General features: G+C 46.3%; 1 protein-coding gene and 1 long non-coding RNA gene across 2 annotated transcripts in view; one reads left to right on the top strand and one right to left on the bottom strand.

Moving 5' to 3' along the window:
• Positions 1-22,170, top strand: part of enah (ENAH actin regulator) — a 62,002-nt gene that overhangs the window by 39,458 nt on the left and 374 nt on the right. Inside the window, exons 4-12 of the mRNA XM_076084580.1 lie at positions 166-542; positions 9,923-10,239; positions 10,770-10,903; positions 11,581-11,629; positions 12,435-12,486; positions 12,731-12,797; positions 16,052-16,136; positions 17,530-17,587; positions 18,802-22,170. The exon at positions 18,802-22,170 is cut by the window's right edge and continues 374 nt beyond it. Of these exons, the coding sequence (XP_075940695.1) occupies positions 166-542; positions 9,923-10,239; positions 10,770-10,903; positions 11,581-11,629; positions 12,435-12,486; positions 12,731-12,797; positions 16,052-16,136; positions 17,530-17,587; positions 18,802-18,839 (1,177 nt within the window). The 3' untranslated portion in view covers positions 18,840-22,170. The remainder of the gene's footprint in view (positions 1-165; positions 543-9,922; positions 10,240-10,769; positions 10,904-11,580; positions 11,630-12,434; positions 12,487-12,730; positions 12,798-16,051; positions 16,137-17,529; positions 17,588-18,801) is intronic.
• On the bottom strand, positions 10,600-16,363 carry LOC142942311 (uncharacterized). Its single transcript, XR_012951583.1, has 2 exons — positions 13,790-16,363; positions 10,600-11,872 (listed from the first exon to the last, which is right to left on the bottom strand). It is a non-coding gene; the product is annotated as an uncharacterized LOC142942311 (long non-coding RNA).

The raw sequence follows: 22,170 nt of genomic DNA, 5'->3' as shown, positions 1-22,170 counted from the left end.
CCCTCTTGTTACCTTTCCTCTCCCCTCTTGTTTCCTCTCCTCTCTCCTCTTGTTTCCTCTCCTCTCTCCTCTTGTTTCCTCTCTCCTCTCCCTTCTTGTTACCTCTCCTCTCCCCTCTCGTTACCTCTCCTCTCCCCTCTTGTTACCTCTCCTCTCCTCCCCCAGGCAGCTCCAGGAGCTGCAGAGGCAGAAGGAGCTGGAACGGGAGCATCAGGAGAGGGAGCATCAGGAGAGGGAGCATCAAGAGAGGGAGCATCAGGAGAGGGAGCGTCAAGAGCGCGAGCGCCTGGAGCGCGAGACGCTGGAGCGACAGGAGCGCGAGCACCAGGAGCGCGAGCACCAGGAACGGGAGCGTCTGGAGAGGGAGGCACAGGCAGAGCGGGAGGCGCAGGCGGAGCGGGAGGCGGAGCGGGAGCGCCTGGAGCAGCAGGAGCGCAGCGAGCGTGAGCTGATGGAGAGGGAGAAGGCAGAGAGGGAGCAGCAGGAGCAGTTGGACAGAGAGCAGCAGGACTGGGAGAGAGGAAGACGCATCTCCAACGCCGGTGAGTGATGCCCTTTGGTTTCCTGCTCATACACTCGTTGAGTTTTCCAAGGCCAATAATGAGATGTGCATTTCTTTCAGATTTATATTATGTGATGTATAATATTCTCTTTGCTACTGAACCTTACATCAAAACAGGTTGTCTTCAGAGGAGCGTTGGAAATGTAGACTCTGTGATGCTCAACGTGCATGAGCAGTGTGTCCCAATTCCATACTGCATCCCAACTGTGTACATTGCACACTATACTATAAATTAGTTACATGAATTAGCATGTGTCAGTCTTAGTATACTGTTAGCGGTTAGCATTCAAATGATAAAACACACTCTTGTCAGTCAAACTTCAACCTGAGACGACTGATTCAATTTCTCCAATTGACAGGTTTTTTTTCGAAGGATGCAGCTTTTCCATTCCCTTTGTGCATTGCATTGTGGGAGAATAGTGTGCATCATCAACACACTCAAAAATCAAAGGATTTTCAGGACGCAGGATCCATTCTGCCTCTCCAGTGTGAACAGTGAACACACTACAAACCCAAAAGCTGTTGTGTATAGAACGTAGTATGGAGTTGGGACACAGTGAGTTGAACTTTAACATGCATGTTGGGTTGCCTTCTTAATAGTCCTTGGTTTTAGTTTAGTCCTTCCGTTCATCTTTATTGTCCCTTAGAGGGTAGATTTGGTTTGCTTTGTCAAACCATTCTAGTGGTAGCCGATCACCGCTTGTCACTACTTGCTCAGTGCCATATTCAGGATGCGTTTGTTCAGTGAAGCTAGCATGGCTGTCAACACTGAAGCTGTAATTGTTTCATCTCACACAAGGAAGTGAAACTTTTGAATGTGCTATAAAGAGAGCAGTGCAGAAAGTCCTCTGGCCGCAGGACTCGACGCATTCGGAGGTGGATAGCAGCTCTCTGTCTCTTTTGCATTTCCTAGTCAGTGCTAGAATTGTTAGCTTCCTGTGTTAGCGCTAAGCTACAGTGCCCACAGGCGCTATGAACAGGTTGCTAAGGCACTGGGGCACAGGGGGGGGGCATGAACAAACACCGCCGCCAGGCCTTACACCAGTTACACAAACACACACATAACTTCTAACACTTCATACACACGTCCAAAAAAGTCTAATGAAGATGCTAATGCTATGTGAAATGGGAACGGGCAACTACGATTGCAAGTCCGTCCTAAAAATCTCCAGTTTATGAACAATTGTCCTCCTCCCAGTGGACTTAACAAAAAGCTGTGTAAAACATTTTCAGTCCAATGTACGCCTAAAAGTCCAGCAGCAGAGAGGAGGCGGAGCCACAGGTGGAACACACGCCGGCTATAAAGTGGAGCTGTAATGGATCAGGGGCTTTTTGGTCGTGTGATAGAAAAGGGGAAATGAGTTAGTTTCAAGGAGGCACGCTTCAGTGTGCAACGCTCGGCCCGTTAGCACACGCATGCATACACAGGCAGACGCAGTTCAGTGGTGTTACTCAGAGGCTAAAAATACACCATCAGGGAGAATGCTGGTGAGACCCCCAAGGGTGTGTGTGTGTGTGTGTGTGTGGGGGGGGGGGGTGGGTGGGTGCGTGTGCGTGCGTGTGCGTGTGTGTGTGTGTGTGTGAAAATGGCCCAGGATAAGAGGGAGGACTTATTTCACGTCATACACAATTACATACATAGAGAACAAACGCACCCACCCACACACACAATGTTTTATTAATGTGCACCGTCCCTACCAAATAAACCAATACAAAATAAATCAAACAAAAACACACACACGCTCTGTTTGAACCTATGAGTCTGTTGGGTTTGATGTGAGCTTTCAATCTAACGTTTAACACTTTAGTTACACTGCTTGTGTGTGTGTCTTTTAAAGGAGTGACACAGTTACACTGATGTCAGTGAGTGAAGTGTTCGCTGCTATCGTCTGGTTTGAAGTGTCTCAGTAACTGTGATAGCTGCGCTCTGTGGCTGTGTCCTCGATCAGTTCAGGGAATCGACAGATTCACTTTTATGACCTTACAGCAGTTGTGTTGACAAGATCACTCTTTTTCTGAGCTTTATTTTGAAGTTCTTGCAATTTAGCATTGTTAGCGTAAGGCTCCGCATAGTGAATATGTTCACGGTTAGTGAGAAGGGACAGGAGACCTGCTGGACACGTCGCTCAGCTAAAGGCGAGTTTATCAGTTTGACATCGGCTTTACTCTGTGTTACACACACACACACACACACACACACAGTAGTGTGTGTCTAAGGCTTCACCGTGTGCACATAGTTTACCTGCATATTCTTTTTCAGAATTTAAGGGATGGATTAGTAAGTCAGTCCAGTGTTGTCAACTCTTTTCAATGAAGGTAGCTAGCAGCACTAGCACCAAAAGTTGCTGAATCTAGCGAAAAAGTCACCAAGTCGTCAACACTGACAGCTCCGCCCCTTCAGGCCTCCCTCCAAAGCCACTCCCCCAAAACTATAATTATGAATTCAGAGCATTTGTTTTATCGATGGAAAGAGAATTTCAACACTGCTGTTTTATTTATTTTTATGTTGAAGCTGTTTGGTGCCGAGGAGCCTGGCTGCGGTACGGCTCTGTTGTCTTCTCATGTGTGTGCTTAATATTCCTGCGCACACGTGTCCAGCACTCCGTGTAATCCTGTGTTTTTCTGATCGTGTGTTGTGGAACGGCAGAGCAAAAACTGGGGCCTCTCAGTCACATGACCCACCCGGAGCTACACACAGAGAGAGAGAGAGAGAGAGAGAGAGAGAGAGAGAGGTAGAGGTTTAATGATGAAGAAGTATGGAAAAGGTCATAAGAAGAAGTAAAGCATGAATAGGCAATTCTGGGTTCATGAAAAAGAGATGTAAGGGAGAAATGGTGTGCAGTGGAGTGGAAGCTGGAATGAGCATTGACTCCAGTTAGAGAGAATAAATGGTAAATGCAGCATGAGCTGTCAGACTGCTCCGCTCAGCTGGGAGAAACAGAAGTCACACGGAGGAGTGGGAGGAGGAGGAGAGCCAAGCGGTCTTACAAATCCATCAGGTTATCGGTCTTGTGACTGCTGGTTAGGTGTTCATGGGAATTCTGCTTCTGTTCCTACTGTGTGTGTGTGTTTGTGTGTGTGTTGTAAAAGTGAGAGAGACGGTTTGTGTGTTATGTCTGATTAAGCATGCATCTGTATGATGATTGAAAATACCACACAAAGCCTCAGTAACAGTAACCCTCAGTCATACAAAGAACCCTTGAAAACACCCTTTCTTCATAAAAAGGTCCAGAACCAAATGGGTTTGGAACCCTGATTCCTCACGGTTTGTGCAGAAATAAATGAATATTAGGTCAGTGTTATGGTTTGGTTCTAATCCAATGCAGTAATACGTATAATGTGGTCACGGGAATAAGGACTGCAGAAAAGTATAGAATGACATCACTCGTAAGGGGAAGTGGAGCAGAAGATGAACGGAGCAGTTACAACTTAACACCATCCCCGCACACACACACACACACACACACAACATATGGCAGCTCCATACAACACCGCCCGGGCTACGCTAAGCGCTAGCCACAATCAAGGTAATTAGTTCATTAGTTAGAGGGCTGGGCTCAGCTGGGATAGACACATAATGAAAGAGAGGAGGGACTTAGGACAAAATCACCGCATCAGCTTCTTCCCACTGACCCTAAAAACCCTATAAAGAAGAATATAAAGTTATTAAATACCATTAAGACCTGTGAAGTAGAGAGATGGGTGTAGCGTGATTATAAAACAACCTAACAAAGAGGCTGTCAACATAACCAAACAGAGCTTTAATAATTCATCACTTGATGACTCATGAGAACCTGACCCTGGTAACCAGCACCAACAACACTGGCCACAGTACTGGAATTATACAGTACAAGATGAGACAAAGGGGACGTTCAGTGCAAATGAAAAGACACGGATCAGCTGCACCTCGACAACAGGTCAACAGTGTAAACATTTAAATTAATAGACATCAGCATGAAACCTTCCCTAGCTGATAACTTACATTAGCACCATTTTTGTTTTCTGAAATGTCATGTTTAAATTATGCAAAAAAAGACATTATTGAACTAAATATGTGCTTATACAGAACAGAAAGAAGAAAGAAAGGAGAAGACATGTTATGGAAGCAAAGTAGCCCAAAATCTCTGAATTGACCAGTGTATGAAATTCATTTTGTATACTGAAACAGTCACAGTACACAGAATAACAGCAGATGAGCCCCTTTAGACTGTGGTAAGAAAGGTTTAGAGCAACAAGAACACTATCCTCACTGAAACAAAATAATAGTCTACAGCCATGCTAGCGGTTCTGAGTAGAGTGCTTCGAGCTAAATGCTACTGTATGCTAACATGATGAAGTTAAGCAGGTGTACTGTTCACCAGCTTCTCAATCAGAGCTTAGTGTGTTAGCGTGCTAGCATCTGCTAGTGAGCGCTAAAGGCAAAGCACAGCGGAGGCTGATGGGAACGTCTTTAGTCTTTGGTCACAAACCAAAGTATTGGACAAATCCAAGGTTTGACCTGACGATGGCGTGAGAGGACAAGTCGGGCTAGTTTGGGTGTCAACTAAGATCTGATTGGATGGAAGACATCTGTTTATTGAATTCACAGAGACCAGGGACAGAGACAGAGACATACCGAGACAGAGACCAGAACCCAAGAAACAGAGACCAGGCAGTGAGACACAGAGACCAGACAGTGAGACACAGAGACCAGGCAGTGAGACACAGAGACCAGACAGTGAGACACAGAGACCAGGCAGTGAGACACAGAGACCAGACAGTGAGACACAGAGACCAGACAGTGAGACACAGAGACCAGAACCCAAGAAACAGAGACCAGGCAGTGAGACACAGAGACCAGACAGTGAGACACAGAGACCAGGCAGTGAGACACAGAGACCAGGCAGTGAGACACAGAGACCAGAAATGGAGAAAAAGGGACCAGAAACCGAGACACTTGGTCAAGAAACAGAGACCAGACACAGACACCAGACAGAGAGACATATCTACATTCTCCAGTGTTTGTTTGAATGCTGCTTGTGACTTTGGTTCCAGAGTTGTTAAGCACACAGTTTTAACTGTTACATTTGTTGTTGGCTTACTTTGTTTTGATGAGCGTTAAAAGAACTGGTGCATGCTGGGCCTTCTGTGTACAAAGCACTGATTCTGTATATGACTTGGCTTGATGACATCGGTGATGAGTTGCATCTCCTGCGTTACTGTTCTATGGGTGTGTGTGTGTGTGTGTGTGTGTGTGTGTGTGTGTGTGTGCTACATGGTGACCTCCTGCCCATCAGTCTGTTTGTCTCCCCCCTCTTCTCTCACGAAGAAGACATGAAGGGCTTTGTGTCTCTGGCTGTGTCCACAGCGCTAACACCTGTCCACTAACACAGTAGCGTCACCTCAGGCCAAGAAAGTACACACAACCTGGAGTAAAACTTTGGTGTAGCTCTGTGCTGGTTTTTTCCTGCTTCATCTGCCCCCTTCTCTTTTTTTCCTCCCTCCCTCCTTCCTTCTCTCTGTCCTGACCTGCTGTCTTTCCCTCCTGTGTGCATGACGGCTGCTTCCTTCTTTCCTTCCTTCCGTCACTCCTTCCCCTCCTGTCCTGTCTTTGTCCTTGACCTTGGGTTCCGTTTGCGTGGTGTATACATTTAGCCTTCGAAAGCACCCTGTACAGTCAGGAGTACAGCGGGACGTCCTCGCCGGCCGCGCCCCTATCCGCGCCCGCCTACCTGGCACCCGGGACGCCGTCGCCCTCTTCCGCCACTCCGCCAACCCCGCCTCTGAGGCACTCGGCCTCCCGATTCGCCACCTCGCTCGGCTCCGCCTTCCACCCTGTCCTGCCCCACTACGCCACCGTCCCGAGGCGGCAGCAGGCCTTCCCCCAAGCCCCGGCTCCCGCCCCGCCTCCACCAGCCAAGTCCGTGGTGTGGTCGGCGTGCAACTTCACGCCCCTGCCGCCCTCGCCGCCCGTCATGATAAGTAGCCCCCCGGGGAAGGCCACGGGCCCGCGGCCGCTCGTCCCCATTGCTGCGCCCTCACCGCTCACCCAGAAGCCGCCCTCCCCAGCCCCCAACGGCCCGCCCATGTTCCCTGCGCCGTCGCCCGTGACCATCCAGCACGGCCACACCCCCATCGGCGTCGCTTGTCCCACCCCGCCTCCCCCACCCACCCCGCCCCCTCTCCCCTCCCCCGCGGCCCCCCCTCCGTCTTCCTTCTTCGTCTCGTCTCCCCCCTCCTCATCCCAGGCTCCTGGTGTGCCCTCTCCCTCCACAGCAACCCCTGCCGCCGCCGCTGCAGCCTCTGCCGAGCACCTCTCCCTCCCCGTGGGCCTGGGCCTGTCAAGGCCGGGGGAGCCGGACACAGCCACAGGCCCAGAGGCCCACCTGCCTCAGGGGGGCTCCTCCTGTCAACCCCAGCCCCAGGGTAAGGCCTGCAGTCCAGTCCAGACTCTTGTCTCTCTCTCTCTGTCTCTCTCTCTCCCCCTCGTCTCTCACATGCTGTCTGACTCACACACTAACAGCGGGGCTACTGGACACTGTTGGGTCCGTGACCTTGGTACTGAGCTGGCCAAGTGAGTCCCATAATGCAGGCAGATATCAGGGGAGGAAAGTGAGGCTGCTGGCTGCTGTAACCTCCAGATTTCTGGTTGTGGGATCTCCTGGTGTAGAAGTTGCTGTCGCTCATTTCTCTGTCCAGTCTCATAAAATGCATGTAGCTGACTGTTCGCTGGATATGACATATGTCTCTTTCAGCATGGCATGTCTGTCTCTTTGATAGCGATCGATCGTTACTACAGATCGCTGACTGTATGTAACCGCTGCTCTTTTCTTCTCCTGGTCGATGTGTTCTTATTTTTGCCATTCCATTGCTCAACCATAGATCTGCACTTTTTCTCCTCTCTGTGTTCATCGTATCATTTTGCCATTCTATTGTCGGTGTGCAGTCAGTCAAACTTATTGGACAAATATCCTGTAAACAATTTGATTTGGCTGGCAACATACTGTATGTACTGAAATGTAGATTTAAGACCTCCTGTTTCTAAAGCTTTTAAAAACCCTTCAGCGTGTTTATGTTGCTTTTCTCAGAGAGCTTCTTGTGACAGTGACGTCTGAAAAGCTCTGATCACATGCGCCAAACCTTAAACCAAGCTTAACCCACGCACGATGGAGAAATTAAGAGAAGTTTTCAGGAATTTCTTTCAATTGGGCAACTTTCAATAGTTCCTTCATTGACTGTGTTTCGTATTGTCGGCAGACGGAGACGAGCATTCCCACGTTGTGCTGTGTTCACACCAAATGCGGCGCGAAGATCAGATTCTACTCATCACTGACGTCCTGCCGTTGTTGAATCAGGAGAATAATACTGTAACCGGAAGCGGCACCCTCATATTAGTAGAGAAACCATGTGTTTAAATGTATATGTTAAAACCATATGGTACAAACAAGAAAAACAACACCTAGAGGACGTTATTTTGAGTGTTGATGGAGCTGCTACAATGTTAGCTTAGCCTAGCACCGATCGATCCGAGCTCCATTGAGAAAACAAGTATTTTAAAAGTTATTTTCTAGTCGTCTTGAGGAGAGAACTAACAAAACATTAATTTAGACTTTTTAGAAATCTGAATCATTATGTAGTAAGTCTGTTTATTTTTGGTTGATACAGCTGTCGTAAACAGCCGACGTGTAGCTTGCTAGTTACAGTGAATACAGCGCGATGGAATTCACCGAGCGCCTCCCGATAACGTTATGAACCCAGACAAGACGGCGCTTAGTTTCCCGGGATATCTGGGACTTCCACAGCAAGTACAAAGCAGCAATAGTGGTCATTTCTTCCATGGTTGATGGCAGAAATAAATGGCTTAGTTGATAGAGGTTTCCATGGAGATAAGCCACTCCTCCTCTTCGGCGGGTCGAGCAAATGAAAAATGATCCCGCGAGTAAAGCAACGCGATAAATTTGCTTCGCGTTTGGTCTGAACGCAGCATTACGGCAATATCCAAGAAGACGCTGACAGCAGAAAACAGCTGATCAGTCACATGACTTAGATGTTCGTCATGTCTGAATTAATATATACATGAAAATGATTTACGCTCAGTCGTTCCTGGTTCAGTCTCATTTATACACAGACAAACTAGTTCTCCATTGACCTTTATTTGCATCTGTCTCATTAGCCTCGGGAGGCCTTCTAATGACCTTTGACCTCTGAGATCATCAAACTGATTTGATATTGATCCCAGCTCAGCATGTTCACATTCCATCATAGATCATTGATCATGGATATGGGTCTGTGATGCAACGTCATTGTTATTCTGTATCATAATTACAATGGGACACAGCTCAGTTCATATGTATCGGATTATAAACGCTATCATCTATGAATCCTCCGTTATCTGTCTTTGTGTGTGTGTGTGTGTGTGTGTGTGTGTGTGTGTCACTGCACCAGAGAGTGTGTTCCATACCTTCAATGCTCAACGTTGGTCGCTTTGTCTCTGCTTATTGGAATGTTTACCTTCCAGATAGGGTTGGGTGGTTAATGTACTGATATTTATTGTTATTAACTTTTAATACAATAACCACAACACTTTTGCCGGCCCTGTTTGAACTATAAACCCTGTCACTACTTGTTGCTAATGCTGCATGTTGATTAGAAACCATGTGGCATGACGTCATGTTAATGTGTGTGTTCCATGTTCAAACAAAATCACATCCACCATTCTTGCACGACAGATTCACTGATGATGTAACCTGTTGTTTGACGCTGCTCCTCTTTTTCAATTTCATTTCAGCAAGTTCAGCAAGTACTGCAGTATTACAGTAATATTAGTGTACAGAAGACAACGTGTTTGTCAAAAGATAACTTGACAGGTGGACACAGAAAATACCAAAACATGCCTCACTTTCCAAAAGTGAACATGAATGTATGCTGTAAATGGAAAGTTAGCGAGCTAGTCACGGATCAATCCTAATCCATTCTAAATAAATATTCTCTCTACAGAGAGCTGGCAGACCTTGTGTCAGATTTAAAGGGACGGTTCCTCGCAAAATCAATCGTGAACCGGTCACTCGATATAATCCACAGACCTTGTCGGGATCGGTTTCATGTCGGAACTGTTTTCTTTCAAAGGTCTGTGGATCATCTTGAGTGACCGGGTCATGATTATTTGGGAGAGAGCACGGCTGAGCAGCTCACGCCAAAACCATCTAGATGGTAGAGGGAAAATATGCATTTATGTTTTGGGGGTAACTAACTAACTTTAGGACAGATGACGAAATGATTTTGTTACGGTCCAAAATGTTATGCTTTCCTAATAAAGTGACAGTTTGAATTAAATTTCTCCATCCCTGTGTCTTCGCCCATCGCCCTCCCCACCCCCGACAGACGTGGCGCAGACCCTGGGGTCGATTGCCCTCGCCCCTCCCCCGCCTCCGCCCCTGCCTCCCGGCTCCACTGTGACCTCCCCGGCCGTCACCCCGTCGGCCGGCCACCCTCCCCCGCCCCCACCTCCCCCGCTCCCCCCCGCGCTGACTCCAGGCGGGACCCCTCCTCCTCCACCAGGTCCGCCTCCTCCCCCCGGAGTGCCGCTCCCTCCCCCGGCGCCCCCGCTTCCCGCCGGACTGTTCTCCCCCACCGAGGACCGACCCTTCGCGGGCCTGGCCGCTGCCCTGGCCGGGGCCAAGCTGCGCAAAGTGCCAAGGGTGAGCGCCTGATTGGTTGTTTTGATCGACGGCAAACCACACTCCCACAACTCTACATGTCTGTCACATACACGTCACAGCACATTATTAAGGTGATTAGCTACACGTGCACACACAGGATTTCATTTTTCCTTTATTTCCAGTTACTCGACAGAAACACCATTTTCACACACACACATTATCTTCATACATAATTACACTGAATCACTGTCACTGAAACAGTCATGCACACACACCACGTTCACACATGATCACACACACACACATGCAGTCATCATCTGTCACGTCTCATCTCAGACTCAGAGGAGGTTCACACTGCATGTGTGTGTAATACGACAAAATACAGAAATCAACTAGAAATTGGACCAAAAGAAATGTTGTTTCTTTATTATTTATGGATTTTCTGATGTTAAATGAACATTAAAAAGACCAATGATGTGTTTTCAGTTCTAGGATCTATGTATCCATCGGATTGTAAAGAACTCGATAACGTTTGTGTCTCATGAGAGATGTGCCTTGTATCCCTTCAGAGTGACGATGCAGGGGCGGCTCTGGCGGCAGCCATGCTGGGGGCAGGAGGGGCCGCGGGGGCCAAATCCGGCAACGGCCCTCTGCCTGGAGGAGGAGGGCTCATGGAAGAGATGAGCGCCCTGTTGGCCAGGAGGTAGAGTCACGTCGCTTATTATCGTCAACGTCAATACATCTCAACACTTTCAGAACTCAAAGGGTTCTTTATCGTAGTTGGAATTAAGTGATCAGCTGTGGCCTTTTTCCAATTAGATCCGATTTGTCCTCACTTTTATTTTCTGTGTAATCGTTCTTTCCGCTACATTCCACAGGTGTATTTGCTAAATGTTAAGAATAATAAAAGGTACCCAAAAAACGCAAATGTCAGAAAGGACAACCACCATTTCATGTTGAGGAGAAAAACAATAATGTAATAACTCAACTGCTGCCATCTATCTCCTAAAGCTTCGTTATGCTTTTCCACAAGGGCTTGTCGCACGGACACGAGCCCACCCGGAATCACGACGAGGAAATGTTTTGATCTTTTCTACCGACATTCTCGAAGCTCCTCAAAGTTCTACGTTTCCTCTGCCCGTCTGCGTAGTTAGAAAACGCTCACGCCGTCACCATGTTGAGAGCCACGTGTCCCTAAATCCCTGATATTATGCTCCGAACATGGAATTCTGCACCTTTAACTGTATTTTCAGTAAAATAAATGAACTGTGGAGTTAAGGCAGATCTGAACTAGAGGCTTTACTCAAAAATGATTCGAGCTGTGGTTCGATTTTTATTATTCAACATGAAACCTCTGTATCTGGGCTTCATATGTTACAGGAGGAGAATTGCAGACAAGAGCTCGTCACCTGAACCCGACCAGAGATCAGTAAGTATCTCGTGTCTCTCGTGTCTATGTTTTCTCTGATCCAGGTCCCACATACCGTTACTCCGCGCTCACTGCTGGATGGCACAATAGCTCGTCTGTGTGGCAGCACACACATGTTCTCTCGGTGTGTCCCGGCTTTGCAGCGTGTGCCGCATTCACTACATTCCTGTCTTGAAACGAGTCCACGATCCCTCAGTGCTGTATCCGCGTGTGTGATAGTTTGTAATCGCCACGTCCGCATACCTTAACATGGGAAATACTTACCTGAAGTGAAACAGACTCCTGTTGGCATTTATTTGTAAAGCAGTATTTCATCATATTTTAGTCAGATGTCCCTGATGGTGATGTCTTGACACATTCAGGACAATGAACATTTCTCTCTTATAACAGAACTGTTTTCATTCGCTAAGTGATTCCAGTCACTTCCCCTTTGCTGCTTTTTTAATCATTAGCTTTAAGCTAACGTCAATGAAACCGGACATAGTATCTTCGTAGGCTTTTAATGTGAAACATCTGCAGGAAGTGTCGAGTTGCATTGGTTTAATTGAATTCTCGACTTAGTAAACTTCTTAGACGCCTAAGGGGTTTTCTATTATTTTCAGGGTGCATATTTTGAATGTCTGGTTAAAATAAAAAAGTAAAAAAAAGTTTAAAATGAAAGCACAAACAAAAGCTAGCTGTGTGTTAGTATTACTGGTTCAAAATAAGCTTTGTTGCCCTTTTAAAGATTGCCATTATCCGGTCTGTGTAGAAACTCTCCCTGTTCTCATGTTTGACCTTTGAACCCCGTCTGTCTGCCCTACAGGAGGAGGGCGACATCAACACGACCCCTAAAGTGTCAGCCTGTAGCACACCAGGTGAGTGTCAGAGGGAGCCAGCACTCTGGATAGAGAAACACCAGCCACACAGGGATTAATATGCATCTCCAAGTTAGCATTCAGCCTATTTACATTTCCCCTCAGTGGTTACTGGAAGTGAACCTGCTTTTTTTTATTGTTTTTTATGACGATCCACGTTACTGAATAGCTGAACTTCATGGCTTATGGTAAGAGGAGTTTGGTGTTTATATCTCTGCCGTGTTGTGGTGTCATTTTTCTCCAGACATGCCCAGGAAGCCGTGGGAAAGAACAAACACCATGAACGGTAGCAAATCTCCGGTTATCGGAAGGTACGGTTCCTCCCCCATTTCTCGATACTCGTTGTGTATTGTTGCACTTAAAGTACATTGTGTATCCTAAAACACTTCAGAAGTAAAACAAGAGAAAAAAGAAATGTACATTCGTGTGAATGGCTAGCAGTGAGGCTACTAAACGTCCGCCATATTAAAGCATTAGCGTCGGCTAGCTTTAACATGATGCACTGCTGGGGGCCGTTCAGCGCTGGCTAACATCACAAAAGCTTTACGTCGCCTTCGTGTGCACGCTGGATGTACGTCAGACACCCGGCTTAAAGCGGAGGTGTCTGTGCGCGAATGACGAGGATTCTGGGTAGCATCAAGTTTAGCTAAGCGGTTAGCAATGCTACTAATTTCATTGGACGTTGACAGAATGCATCAGAACCACAATGGACACTCTACGGACATTCTTAATTGTGGTTTGGGGGACATTCGGCTGTTCACATCTAGCCTTTTTATCTGGAATGGAAAAAACATTTTCACATTTAACATAAACATCTCAAAAGAAACCGTCTGTGGAGAAAAGATCATGGGACGTTGCTAAGTAAATGTAAAACTGATAATACTTTCACTTCAAGATCAAATAGTCATTAGTTAAAGGTACCACAAGGGACTTCTATTGAGTGTAGAGGTTGGCGGTCCCTGTGGTCAGACGCGGTAGTGTTTTGAGTCCCTTCAGAAAACCTCTCATTTTACTGCAGCAGGGACAGTCTGCCCCACGTAGTCCTGCTCATACAAAGCCATCCGTATTAATTGAGACTGTGTCATAACCTGTTAAAAGCTACTTGTTGTAACTTTAAGACACAAAAAGATTCTTTCAAATTTGAACTGCTAAAGGTTCAGTGGCATTCTTTCAGATGAGAGCCCTACGAAAGTGAAAACTGAGCGCACAGTGCCTTGAGAATAAAGCTGAGTGGGCGTGATGAGCAGCCCTGACCCACAGCCGTCTCATCGGGCCGGGGACACAAACACGTGTAGATACCAACCTGCCATTTTGTAAAGTCAGTGTCTCTGCTGCTCACACAGACGAGAGTCTCCGTGGAGAAATCCCATGGGAGCCGATTCCTCCAACAGGTAGAGAGAAAAGGCCCCCGGGAGAGTTTGAGGAATCCCTTTTTTCTTTAAAACAATCTCCTTTTTCATCGAGGTTTGCTGTGATGGACGTGGTGTTGTTGGAGAGGGGGGAGGGGTTAAGGCCTTTGTACAACAAGTCCGTATTCTTCTAATGCGTTCCGTCAGCAGATAAAAATAGTTTAAAAAAATAGAACGTGAGGTCGTATTTATTTGTCAACAATTTTGGATGAAAACGTACAGACTTGTTGTGTAAAGGCCTTTCATTTTCAAATGCTTGGATGAAAGCATTGGAATGGATCCCGTGTTGTGTTCTTTTCCAGACTTACCAACCTGCGGGCGAAAGCTCTGCTTGTTGTTTGATACGTGCCATTCGGTGCAACATGACCCGCGGCGTTTTCTAAGACCAGTCATTGCTTTTTATATCAGATCTAGAAGTGTGTTTGCATGCTCCTCTGCCTGCTGCACTTTTTCTTTTTTCACTTCCTTCAAACAGGGAAATCCAAATGAGTGCATCACATACTGTACACCCACCCTATCGTACGCGCAAACACATGAAAACGTGTGTCCGCCCAGTGCAGAGGAGACTTGGCACAGTATTAGAGCCACACATTGTAGAGCCAGAGCCCATCCAGCAGGCGCTCACAGATAAGGCCCCCGCCGTGTGTGTGTGTGTGTGTGTGTGTGTGTCCAGTCCAGCTTATTAAAAGTAACTTCAGTATGTGACCCACGGAGAGCTGAGCACACTAAGACTTGTTATAGAGTGAAGTCGTAGCGCTGTGTTGTTTTACACTCGAGTTAAAGCTGGGGCCATTCAGAATACTCTGTTATGACCTTTTCAGCATATTTTAAATTCCAGAGGTCTGAGAGAAAACGAGACGTCTGCACCTCCTCTTGGCTCTTGTTTTTCTGACTTTATGAAAATCTAGCTTGTGACGGGAGACTCTGGCCAATCCCAGGTCGTTTCAGAGAGAGAGAGAGGCGTTCCTATTGGCTGTTCCACAAATGGTTGTGCGTGTCCATTCTGCAGAATATTCCAGCATTGGCAACAACTGCCTGCACTGCAAAGTACCCCCTCCCCCCCTCCAAAAAAGGAAGGCAGACTTATCAAAAAGATGTCGGAGAAGAGAAAATGATGCTAATAGTTTAGCTTCTGCTAACAGCAACAAAAGGCTAAACTTTTAGCAACTTAGTTTTTTTTATTCGTTCATGGCATCTTTCCAAACTGCTGTTAGACTGTTGAAACAAACAGTATGTGTTTCCATTAGTTCCCAGTCTGACTAAAGTAAAAGTTGAATGGACTGAGTGTAAAGTAGTGCAGCCGTGACTGAGCCCTGCGTCATCTTTCTACTGGAAAACAAAAACAGAGCTTCCGTGCGGTGCTCCCCAACCCGTGGCGGCTCCAAATGACCCTTGGCCGAGCTCATTTCCTTCCTTTCTTTTCGCGTCTCCTTTCCTGTCTCGCTTCCTCTCTTTAAAACCCAGACGAATTCTCGCAGCAGAGTGTGGACCTCTCTCAGTGGGGCTGCGTCTTACGAGGGTCTTTCCTGAACTGCCGGCTTATCGCTTTTCCTCAGACGCCTTCGCAAGATTCGTTGAAGAAAAACAACGAAAGTCTCTTTACGGAGCATTGGAAATAAATAAAACACAGACAGCTGCTTGATATGTGGGAGAGGATGCGTGGGACCGTCACAATAACTAGAGAGGCCTAACCTCCATGACTGAGATACTCTTTTATAAGTCCCATATTCCTTGAGACCTCTGTATTTGTGTTTGCTTTTGTGTGTTTACACGCATGTCTTCCCCAAATCAGTGTGCATGCCCAGGATTTGGTTCCTAATTTGCAGCATTTTGTGTGTGTTGTTCACATGATATGAAACTATAAGACAAATAAGTCAATTCCACAGTTTTTTGTTTTGTTTTCTGCTATCTGTTGCTACAGCAACTACATCCGGGTGTGATGAATCATGATTTTCAGTTTTTTTTACAGCAAAAAATGTTGAAATCACATTTCTTTGCATTAGTGTAGTCACATCTATCCGGCTACACTTTGTTGGTTTCCATCAGTCAAGACGCAAATGAGTTGCAGTCCAAAATGCGTATATACGTCTATGTACATGATAATAATGTCGCGGCGTTCCCGTCTGCTTTTCCTTTCTCTTGGTCTCTCCTCACAGACCTAAATCCACCCCGACACCTACTGGATCCCTAAGTGCCAACGGTGTGCCAACAGAAGCTGTTGACTATGACAGATTGAAACAGGTAGGTCACCTGGAAAGCTCTTGTTTTGATGCTGCGTCAGTGCGCAAACACTGGATAATAATGGACGCTTAAAAATATATTAAAATGACTGAATGACATGAGGTCTCTATGTAAGTCTAATCCAGGATAATGTTTGTTTTAACTTATTTACGACTGGTTTTACTAATGACCTGCTTATTGGTCGTTTTTTTTCTCCCCCAGCTAATCATGCAGCCCGGTCGCTACTATAACAGTGTGGGTGTGTGTGTGCGGTGACCCGTCCAGTTAGAAGGCGGCTCCTCCCTCCTGACCTCAGTCTATGAGTCTGTTAGATAAGTCCAGAGTCTCTCAGAGTCCTGCCTATCTGCCACTGCAGCGCGGACCGGGAGACAAACCCTTTACTGTACCTGCTGTCACTATTGTGTCCTCCTTCACTTTGTGATTTGGAGGCAAAAGAGCACAGCTCAAATTTCATGACACACAAATACTCTCTCTTGTCAGTTCGGCTGTCATTAAGCGAGTCTTGGCTGCGAGGGGTTGGCCGCTTCGTGGATAAGACGGGGGGGGGGGGGGGGGAGTTGGCAGTGTGTCCGTCACTCCGTGTTAGCGGCATTAACATGCGTGTCCTGGGTGATCGGTAGTAGTAGACTGCTCCAAGTGCAGGTGTGAGTGCACACGAGACGCATTGAGGACCGCCAAGTCAACCGAAGTCCTCTGCGGTACGCGGAAGTAGATGCTCGTTCGCCGGCTTTCTCCATGACGTCTGAAGAGCCCACAGAGATGCGTAACGAATGCGCCAAACATCTTGGGCGATTCGGTTTGCCTGGACCTCGCCAAGGACTAGACCCAGTCTGTATCGTCTTGATTTCTTCCACTTGGTGGCGCTTCAAGCCGATAGGACTCTGTGTACTTTGGCTGTTTTTTTTGTATTTTTACACATTTGCATTTTGAAAATATTTCTCGTGTCACAGAAACCACTGAGAGTGAATCTCAGAACCTGCTCTCGTCCCTCGCTCTCTGAAGCCCCCGGTGTTTGTGGTACGGAGGTTCAGGGAGCGCCGGTAGACAGTGACTTATCATTTTAGGTTCTTAAATTGAACTCAAATTCAAAAATATGTAGGATGTTACTACTGCTGCTTCCCTGCCGGTTCAAAACAACAGCACATTTGGTCTTTGCAAATGGAAATGATGCACAAATGTATAATCTTGCAAATGAAGCGGGGAAGTGAGATCTGGCACCTCCAATGTGAACTGACGTACTTTGAGCTGTCCACTTGCGAACATAAATGCCAGGTCCGAACAGGGCCTCGATGTCACGAGGGGAGTGGAAGGTAGAGTCTGTCTCTTCTCGGGGGGACATTTGTTATGTTCGTATTGAAAGGTGACTTCGTTGTGTTTCTTTTCTTTTTTTCAGGACATCCTGGATGAGATGAGGAAGGAGCTGTCGAAGCTAAAAGAAGAGCTCATCGATGGTATTTATCATTGAAACCCATGCTCTCCTTTCACACACACTTCAGTCATCCTGCTGAATATCACGGGGGGGGGGGGGGGGGGGGGGGCACAAGTGGTCCTACAATCAGACAGGTGTTTTCACACTGCTATACTTAGGGGGAGATGTCTGTCTACTAAAAATCTGAGATTCAAGCGCACCCCGGGCAATCTGGATCTGGTACGTCACTAATTGGAAAGCCAATCGCCGTCTAATATGCAAATGTCGACAGGGAAACTCTTTACTGACTTACAATATAGAGAGCGAGAGTTAGCATTAGCATAAATACAGTACAGCAAGTTAAAACATGTTAAACAAAATATGAATCATAGCAGAGTACTTTTATTTACTTTAAAACATGTCAGGAAGGGAACTTTAACGATAAGAATAATAAAAATGATGGAAATAAATTGTTAGAAACCAGAATATTCCTTCACTAAATCAGCTAATCAAACATCACTGCCTGTCCCTGCCTTGACGCAGACTATTTTCTTATGGCATCTATGTTGGAATATGACACATTGTGTCATATTGTGGCTACCCACAATGCAATGTGATGGAGCAGATCCACCGACCGTATATAAGAAGTGGACGTAGTCATGGTGACGTCACTCATTGGTTTGTGGGCTGCCGTTTTGAAGCCTCGAGTTCGGCGATTTCACCGTCACTGTTTTTCCGCAACCAATAACCATATTTACCATATTTGGACTGCGGAGGAGTGACGTAGAGACGCCGTATACGGCTCTGGTAGTGGCAACGACCTGTCAATCACAAGGTAGCCCCGCCCTAAAGCATACCATGCTTTATGGTCTATTTGACTCTAAATGGACCATAATTTACTAAATGAACATCATGCTGTATTGAAGAAGACTTGAAACTAGAGATTGAGACCATAAACTCATGTTTACAATGTTTACTGAGGGAATAAATCAAGAGAGAAGTAGTAATTTTCTCATAGACTTCTATACAACCAGAGGAGTCGCCCCCTGCTGGTTAGTAGAGAGAATGCAGGTTTAAGACAGTTCAGCATTGACTTCCTCCGGTTCTGCTGAGTGAGCAGAACTTAGAATTACAACAGAAGAAGTATCATTCACCGTCATCTAGCGGCACTCGATGTTATAGATTTCACAGGTTTCTAAATTTCAAAAGTTTTGGTACCTTACATTTCTCACATGCATCTCCTATTTGTGTCCCCAGCAATCAGGGAGGAGCTTGGAAAGTCCAGCACGGCGTAGAGGACCCAAACTCCCTTTCCACAACATGTACGACCCGACAGAAAACCACAGTCGACTTTAAGACATGACAATACAACAAACAATAAAATCAAACAATAAAAACGGTGACAACAATCACGTCGATACTGAGAGAGAGAGAGAGAGAGAGAGAGGACGTGAGGACGTTATTCGGGGCAGAATCGAACAGGAACATCAACGGACAGGTTTGCGGTTGGGGGGGGGGGCTTGTAACTCACACAATCCATCCTCCTACAAAGCCCCGCCCCCTTATCCTCCCTCTGAGGGCATCGCTTCCTGCAGGACAGTGTCTGAAAGAGAAGCAAATGTCTTTTATGCAAAGATGATTTCTCTCTCTTTGTCCTATAATAAAAATACACACACACACACACACACAATACTGAACTCTTCGATGATACTGTATTAACCCATCGGCGCATAAGTGAACGTTGATGCTAAGAATACGAACTCTTGTGATTTACTATCAAAAAGGCACGTTTTATTAACAGAGTTTGGAGACAGCGGGGGACGGAAAATAGAAATAACTTTTATTTTTCCCATAATGCCATAGGGGTAGCGTGCGTGTGTGAATGCGTGCGTGCGCGTGTGTGTTTGCGCGTGAGTGCGTATGGGGGACCGAGAGTCTCTGGTGAAGTCCACCACTGCAGGACACTGTAAAGCTCGTCTTCCTCAAATACTATTTTAACCTGAATATGTACAAAAGAAGAGAAAAAAAAGTTATTTAGAAGAAAAAAGAAGAAGAAAAAAAAAAAAGCATCTGTCAACCATGTCTGTTTCAGTGTAGATCTTCAGCCATATCAAGTAGCTCTATAGCCCAACCTTTTGAAACGGGACGCTCTCTTGTCCGGCTCTTCGGAATCATAACCGCAAGCGTAACCCCCGTCCTGGAGCGAGCTCTCCGTCGACATCGTCTCTTCGTCCGTACCGTGGACGCGGAGGGCCGCCGCCTCTCTGTAGCTCTCCACCAAACTCCTCCCGCGAAGCGCTGATTGGCTAACGCCCGTCGCACTGGATGGTCCGCGGACAGAACGGACTTTTCCTTCCCGTGCGTTTTTTTGATTGGTTCGTCACATCCGGGTGCTCTGTCTGCATGTAACGTATTGGTCCTTTTTTCCTCCATGTGGGCGACGGGTCACGAGTCTGCCACGAAATCGCGCAAGTTTTCTTACAAGCAATAAGTGTAGCATCTCTTTTTTAAAGGCCCACCCCGCCCCCGGTCCCGACGCAGCCGAACATTTTTTCCGATGTCTTGCCTGTCCCCTTCTTTATTTTTTTGGCCCTCCGGAGCCCCTCGTCAGACGATGTTACCGCCACGCCGCCTCTTGTCAACTTTATTGCAGATATTCTGTGACTCCGTGGGCAGACATGACTAGAATATCAGAGCAACGCTGTAACACAGGATTTCATGGGATAACACCGTTTCTAGATCACAGTACTCTGCTTTTTTGTTTTCTATAAAAATCCAAGGATACTATGTCTTTAGCCACATTGGAGCGGAGCAGATTTTTTTAATCCTTTCATTATTATTATTTTACTGCATTTATAAAGTTATTGAAAGGTGAACGGGACAAGCTAAATGTGTAAAGGATGGTGTCCACTTGAGGACGTGATTGTGCCATTTTAATATTTCTCGTGCTTACTGACGACGTGTTTCATCTTTCTTTTTTTCTCTCTCTTTGCCTTTTTCTCCTGCCAATGTCATCAATCCTTTGACTGTACTGTCCCTGAGATTTTACGTGGATAAAGAGGGACTGTCACTTTGCTCTAGACCCGCTTTTTGTTTCCAACATCTCTTTCAGTTCGGTGCCGAGTTTGTTTCACTAACAAGTACAATCAACCTGAGAGGGAAATGTCGGGGGACCGATGTTCTAAATACTGTAGCGATTGCCTCCAAGATCACCTGTCGAAGTCACATAAAGGGTCAAATGAATCCACGTTACACTTCTGTGCTGGCTGTCTTAATGAGATCTGGAGGCAGGACTCTCTGAAAGAATCCAAGGTTTCTTAAACAAGTTGTGTTTTAGCATCTACGAACAATGTGCTAACTCGACTGTTACGAGCATCACATTGAGAACTCCGGAGGCAATGCAGCGTGCTGTCACCCCCGTTACCTTTTAATGTCAGTAATTCTGATTTAAAGGGGCACTCCAGTGATTTATCATGGCCCGTCCACAAAGTCAGGAGACTTGTCATAGGCCTATTTTAAAAACAAGAATGGTCAAAATGGAATCAACAAAAGGCTGAAACATCCTGCTTGTAGTCCTACGATTCCCATAATTCAACTTGGTAGCACCTTTTCGTTTCATTAAACGCTCCCTGCCTGATAAATATAGTTATCTTTGCCAAAACTCGCACTCGTGGTTCAATTCTAGATTTCTGTTCAAAATGTGTATAGTCTCCGAGCCGAGGCCCCCCGGTGACATCACTATGACATCATCAGGGTTATTCCCTCTCCAGGAGCACAGAAGGCGTTTGTCCCGTGAAAACGGGCGGAGTGCCCCTTTGCAAATTAGGGTCAGGAGACGCAGCCGAGGATCCCCCACGGTTCCTCTCCTCTGCTTTGGATCGGCTCAAATGTGTTAAAAGATACTGTGATGGGAGAAATGCATGGGTCGATCAGGGTCAGGTCTGTTTCTACTGTCGTGTCATCCTCTCGTCCACTTGGAAACACCCAAACACCCAGCCAAGAGTGTTTACACAGCATCGATTTGCACTTTATGACAACAACAAAAAAACAGAGCAATCCGACACACTCTGACACCAGAGCCTCATGTCGCCTTTCTCACCAAAGGATTCAACTCGGCTCTTCTCCTGCTCAACGTAATCGCTCTCAACAAAGTCGCCTTTCTTTCATTTCACTTATTCTCCTTTTTGTTATCGTTTAGTTTGGAGAGATCTATGACACGAGACAGACGTCCGACACTCTGCACTCGGTCCTTTTAGATACCGAGGCGAGGGGGGGGGGGGGAATGTTCCGATGGAGAAAGCGCTCGTCTCTTCGTGAAGCTACGTGGTTTGTGCCTTGTTCCGAAGTTGCATTTAATATGTCGAACATATAAAGATGACTAGTAATAATATCTAGGGTCTGTCGTTATGATCACATGCAGTTGTTATTTAGTTTGGCTTTTTTTTTGTTTCTTTCTTTTTCGTCATGTTTATTTAAAGGTACTTGGTACTGTTCCCCACCGAAAAACTTTTTTTTTTTCTACATAAGTGATTCATTTGGGTACAGTAATGAGTTTGCTTTTCTAACGGCTCTGAAGTACAATCAAGCCTTTGAGACACGAGGCCTGTAAGGGTTCTTCGCTCCGAG

Source organism: Anarhichas minor, unplaced genomic scaffold (genome assembly GCF_050575085.1).
Source record: "Anarhichas minor isolate MPS153535 unplaced genomic scaffold, ASM5057508v1 ptg000136l, whole genome shotgun sequence".
Taxonomy (NCBI): Eukaryota; Metazoa; Chordata; class Actinopteri; order Perciformes; family Anarhichadidae; genus Anarhichas; species Anarhichas minor.
The sequence above is the reverse complement of the archived record's forward strand: the minus strand, read 5'-3'. Positions and strand labels throughout refer to the sequence as shown.